The sequence below is a fragment of the Macrobrachium nipponense genome, chromosome 4 (assembly GCF_015104395.2).
Source record: "Macrobrachium nipponense isolate FS-2020 chromosome 4, ASM1510439v2, whole genome shotgun sequence".
In the NCBI taxonomy this organism is placed as follows: Eukaryota; Metazoa; Arthropoda; class Malacostraca; order Decapoda; family Palaemonidae; genus Macrobrachium; species Macrobrachium nipponense.
Window position 1 is genome coordinate 135,700,029 of NC_061100.1, and position 6,157 is coordinate 135,706,185.

At 39.7% G+C, this 6,157-nt stretch overlaps 1 protein-coding gene across 1 annotated transcript; it reads left to right on the plus strand.

Annotated features, from left to right (window-relative positions):
• The first annotated feature begins 3,968 nt into the window (after window positions 1-3,968).
• Window positions 3,969-4,940, plus strand: LOC135211513 (trichohyalin-like). The gene has a single exon (XM_064244818.1). It carries the CDS (start codon window positions 3,969-3,971, stop codon window positions 4,938-4,940), a length of 972 nt encoding a protein of 323 aa, XP_064100888.1.
• Window positions 4,941-6,157: the final 1,217 nt, after the last annotated feature.

Here is a 6,157-nt window from a genome sequence, read left to right on the forward strand (position 1 = left end):
TGTATGGTGCTTTTACGTTGGATGGAACCAGTGGTTATTCAGCAACGGGACCAACGGCTTTACGTGACTTCCGAACCACGTCGAGAGTGAACTTCTATCACCAGAAATACACATCTCTCACTCCTCAATGGAATGGCCGAGAACCGAACCTGCGACCACCGAGGTGGGACGCTAATACCATATCAACCAAGCCGCTGAGGCGCTGTTTCCCAAATGGTTATGTGCAATCAGAAACTCAATAAATAAATCATAAATATCCTATCCGAAAATTCCTGCATCTTTAACCAAAGGCGAAACACCTTTTTTCAGACCTTTTAAGGCTTTTCCTCAGGGCTTTCCTAACCACCACCAAAAACAAAGTAGTTTGTAGGCTTACTCCCCGTGTTAGGCATTACTATCCCAAAACAATTCCCCTTTGTTTTAATAAATCAATTTATATATCTATCTGTTTATCCATTAATTTACTAACCTACCTTTTTTTTTATTCTCTAATAACTGATTTCTTCTTTCTGTATTTCCTATCATCACATTCTGTAACTTCCGTCAAATTAACACTAATATTCTTTGGAAGCTAGAATTATTATTATCCTCTCCATGATAATAATAATAATAATAATAATAATAATAATAATAATAATAATAATAATAATAATAATAGTGTAGAATAAAATGTCAGAATTCAGCGAATTAATTTTATATATCTTCTATTTTTCATATTACTCGCTTTTCTGGCTCAGCGATACTTCTTAATAATTGGCCAATATTCATATTGGGAGAAATATGAATATTGGCCAATTATTAAGAAGTATCGCTAAGCCAGAAAAGCGAGTAATAAGGAAAAAGGAAAAGATGATATATAAAATTAATTAGCTGAATTCTGCCATTTTATCCAACAGAATTTGTTAAAAGAGTGTCTTCTTCCAAAATAATAATAATAATAATAATAATAATAATAATAATAATAATAATAATAATAATAATAATAATAATAAATAATAATAATAATAATAATAATAGGCACTATCTCAAGATCCCTGAAAAGGAATCTAGAAAAACTAAAGGCTGGAGTAGCTCCAGGACTCGTGCAGAAGAGTGTGATCCTAGAAACGGCGCACATAGTAAGAAAGTGATGGATTCCTAAGAGGCAGGATGCACCCGGACCCCCACACTATAGATACCACCCAGTCGAATTGGATGACTGTGATAGACCCCCCCTCCCCCAAAAAAAAAAAAATAATAATAGAAATATACTACATGGACAGATGCAGCTTCTACAAATATTTCACGTAGAAGATGCGACTAAATTAAATGATTTCCTGCAAAAAAATACGTTTCCTCTATCGAAGAGCCACTTTCCCGACCCGAATAAATTTTCCGTACAAAAAACGGGGAACTTCTAACAGCATCCATTTCTTAAAAAAAAAAAAAAAAAAAAAAAAAAAAAAAAAAAAAAAAAAAAACTTTTGCCGGAACATTTCATTCCGAAGAAAATAGTTTTGTTCGTTAGGACGAAGACGAAAAATAAATAAATAATAAAATCTTTCTGAGAATGAACGAAAGGGCGTCCCTTTGACGAGGACATTTGCCTGCAGTTAAAAATGGAATCATTCGGCTGAAATACAGTGAGTTTCTGAGTGAACATATTTCTATCGATACTTTTTTGTTTCTTGTAATAATAAGTTCTAAAGAGTGGAGTCATTTGTGCTATTGAAAAGAAGGGCTCTTACAAAGGGAATATTGCAACGTTTTCTGAAAGGGGAATTGTTACAGGAACAGAGGATATCTATAACATGGGTATAATCATTCCTGACTTTGTGATCTGCCGTCTGCTTTATTACAAATTCTGGAGAAATAATGCAAGATACTTATGACAACCTACACATCTCTTGAAAAAGGGCCACATATAGGACCTGAAAATACTCGAATGTTGAGTAAAATAAAATGTAAATACTTATAAGTAAACACGTTATACACAGTAATTTTGTTTTATTGCTATTTTTGTAATACTACATAAGGAAATAGCAATAGTAACAGAAGAACTAAGGAAAGAAATGACAGCATAGTCCACAGTTAATTAAGAAGATTGGTATCAAATAACCACTGGCTTTTACAAAAGCCAGACTACTTCCTTAAGTCTAGATAAAAGAGAAAAAAATTGAATATCCTCAAGTACAATAGTATCTGAATAAAAGTCAATTTCCTAATGGATTTAACCCCCCATCCCCCCCACCCCCCCGAGAGCCGAAAACGTCCACTGACTGATAAAAAAAACTCAATGTATCACAAAACGATTTACGCCTCTCATGTGAGAGTTTTGCACTTGCGTGCGGGTTGCCGAGCGTTCTAGCGCGCCCGCAAATCGTGACGGGGAGACGATGAAAGAGAATCGAAAGCCGATTTAAAACTCATTCAAACCTTATTAGCAATATTTGCTATGGAGGTTCCGGATCAGAGTTCAATCGATTATTCAAGTTTTTTTTTTATTTAAAAAGCTAATTCATTTCCTGCTTAATGGTGTAATACCAGAAAATGAACCGATACTTATTACTGTTAGTTTTCAAAAAACAATTCTAATGTAATGGGACAATTATTACGATGTGATGAGAGATTTACTTCAATGTTTTAAATAAGTTTGTTGGCATTAAAAGTCAGTGTTTGTCAAGACAATGAGTGATAAAACATTTACCTATTTAGTTTTCATTGCTTCACTTCGTCAATTAGCTTAGAAAGAGAGAGAGAGAGAGAGATACGTATGTATGTATATATATATATATCCCTCCTTCATGATGAAACCATTGGGGCAGAAAGAGGTAGTTTAATTCTTTTTATATATTACATTTAGCTATAATTTAGTTATTTGGCTTCAGAGCATTTCAATTAGCAGCCCAAATACTGGCCAGCAACAAGTTCCCACCTAAAATCAAGAAAAATAAAGAAAATTAAGACGATAAAGAAAAATGAATATTTTGATATATTAATAAAAGGATAGTCATGAAGAGAACAAATAAAAGAATGACAAATAGGAAGGCGATCTCTCGTGAAGGGTGAGAGAGTAAGAAATACTCTTCAAAGTGGACGTCCCTGAGTCTCTCGGGAACCCCCAAGAATTCCCGAAGACAGGAGCGGCTTCAGCGGAGACACAAAAGGCTCCGTTGTCCCTGAGTCCCCCTGGAATCCCCAAGAATTGGGAAGGCAGGAGCAGCTTCAGCGGAGACAAAAACGGCGCCAGGATCCAGATACGGATCCTCTGACCGATTTGAAAACTAAGGGTGAGCCAGACGAAGTTTATCCGTACGAGACAACATGTTGTTGAGTTTTATTACGTTTGTGCTATCAAAGTGCTTCACCTGCGAATTCACAATGCCCCGCTTGGACATGTTTCATATCGCTTTGTTGCTGCTAATCGGCCAAGTGTTCTTGCTTCTTGGCCTTGGCAGCGCGATAGTGAAATTCTTCATGGATTTCACTTTGGAAAACATGTGCCCGGAGGATCTTGAAATTCCTGAGGATGACGACGACGATGGCGAGGACGTGAAACCTGACTTTGTTGACGAAATGACCCCTGACGAAGACCCTAACTTTGACCAAGACTTCGACAGTGAAGTGGAAATGTATGAGCAGAACTTAGCCAGTGAGGACGATAAGACCGATGACGGAAGCATTTGTCAAAAGACTGAGGAATACGTATTAAGGCTTGAGAAGGAGGATTTTGAAAAGCCTCGCATGATAGAACTGAAAGAGAAAATAGAATCCCTGATAGAAGGCAGAGAAAAGATGGAGCAAGTCACACGAGACTTGGAACGACTACTCGAAGAGAAGGAGATAATGATCAATTTGATGCCTGCCGAAATGAAAGACTCAGAAAAGAAATAGCGGCAAAGACGGAAGAGACCAAAAAACTACGAAAGGAGAACGAGGATAAAGACTCGACTTTAATCATCCTGCAAAACACGGTCGTAGTTCTCGACATGGAGAAGGAGACCTTGCATCGGGATTTGAGTAAAATGGAAGATGAAAGAAATCTGACAAAAGTCCAGCTGAACAAGCAGGAGGAGGAGTTACAGAAACTCCGAGAAGAGAATCGGAGGAAACAGAAGAACATCGAGGTTCTTCAGAAGGAAAATGAGCTGAGGAACCTGAAGATTAACGGCTTAGAAGATGAAATAGAAGAATGCAAGATTGAGAAACAAAGGGCTGACGAAAATCGGCAACAACTGCACCAATGTCAAGCAGAATTAGCCGAAAGAAATGAGGAGATAAAAGAATTCAAAGAACAGAATGTCCAGAAGGACAGAGAAATCCTGAGACTGGGAGGTGAATGCTCCCAGATGCAAGAGGAGATTATCTTTCTCTTAAAAATGGTTAAAAGTGTTGCCGCAGGAAAGGGAAAAGGAAAGGAGCTGAATGAGATGACGAGGAGGAAAGTCCAACTCGAATTCGAAGTGGCTGAGATGAAGGAGGAACAGGGAAAGATTGAGTTTGAAAAGATGGAGGCAATCGTGGAAATTGAAAGACTCCAAGAAGAGAACGTGGCAAAGGATCACAAGATCAGATCCTTGGAAGAGGAATTCAGATTTCTTAAAATGATGCCGAACGAACAGCCTGCATTAGAGAGGACAGACGAGAAGTTAAAGTCTCTCGATAAACCTCGATGTCTCAGGAGGCCTCAGGTCAATTGTAAAGCTCTCTACCGACGGCTGGACAGCATCGAGGAAGGAATAAATCAGGTCAGGGCAATGGAACAGCCTTCAGCTGGCAACAAAAGAGAGACGAAAGCCCCCATGAAGACTCCATCTACAAGGAATCAAAAGAAGCAGCCAACAATGAGCAGGGATGAATTACATCAAAAGATGAGGCTGAAATCTGCAGCAAACCTCCAAAGACTGGAGATAGATGCTGCAATGGTCAAAAACCTCTATAAGATCAATGCTGTCACTTAAGGTCTCTGCACTTTTAGGATGAAGAATGGGTCATGAGCAGAGGAAAGAAGACAGGACCTCTCTGAAGTTGGGGAGAGGCTGCTGGATAAAGTTGTGGAAGCATCTCTGTGCGATGGAGAGACTGCATCGGCTGCTAGGTGCGTCGAGTGCCTCTGCTCCTGCCACACGATACCCAATCACTTATGGGTAGTAGGCAACCACTGGCGCGGCGTAAGAACCCGTAAGTTTCATGCCTACTACTTCATGTGTGAAATGGGTTATGCATTGAATTCCATGTTTTGCATATACCACAGTGGCAACCTCTGGCGTGGCGTAAAAACCCGTAAGTTCAATGCCTTTTACGTATGCAAAATATGGGTTATGCAATGCATACTGGATCAAATAGAAGCTGCTCAGTTTTGTGATGGAATTCACTCCTGGATAAAGTTGTGGAAGCATCTCTGCGCGATGGAGAGACTACAGCGGCTGCTGGGCCCGTCGAGCGCCCCTCCTCTTGCCACACGATACCCTCTGAAATGGGTATCAATGCCCAGTCACATATGGGTGGAAGGCAACCACTGGCGCGGCGTAAGAACCCGTAAGTTTCATGCCGACTACTTCATATGTGAATTGGGTTATGCATTGCAAATTGATTCCCATTTTTTGCATATACTACAGTGGCAACCTCTGGCGCGGCGTAAAACCCCGTAAGTTCAATGCCTTTTATATATGCAAATCATGGGTTATGCAATGCATAATGGATCAAATACTTGCATATACTACAGTGGCAACCTCTGGCGCGGCGTAAAAACCCGTAAGTTCAATGCCTATTACATATGCAAAATATTTGATCCCAATGTGGCAGAGGGACACTGTCAGGAGTCGCTGCATTCCAACGTCGTACAATCTGGAGATTGGAAGCTTCCTGTCTGTAGCGAAGGAGTGAAGGGAATTTGAATTTCATCAACAGTGAGCAGAGAAATGGCTGGATTTTGGACTCTCAAGAAATCTCCTGTTTTCCATCAAAGTTACTCACTGACTGGCAGCCATCAAATGGCTGAGGATTCCACCTATTTGGCTAGTTGACGGAGCGGAGGAAGGGGAAGGGGTCCACCCCTGGTAAAACTAAGACCCCTGTCCTATGAAGCTCCGTTGGCAAGGATGCCCCAGGGGTGAGATCAATTCAGATCGGCAAAGGCCCAACAATTTATATATATATATATATATATATATATATA

What these genes read in the sequence shown, in the direction of transcription:
- LOC135211513 (XM_064244818.1), top strand. Translation starts at nt 3,969, where the DNA reads ATGGAGAAGGAGACCTTGCATCGGGATTTGAGTAAAATGGAAGATGAA.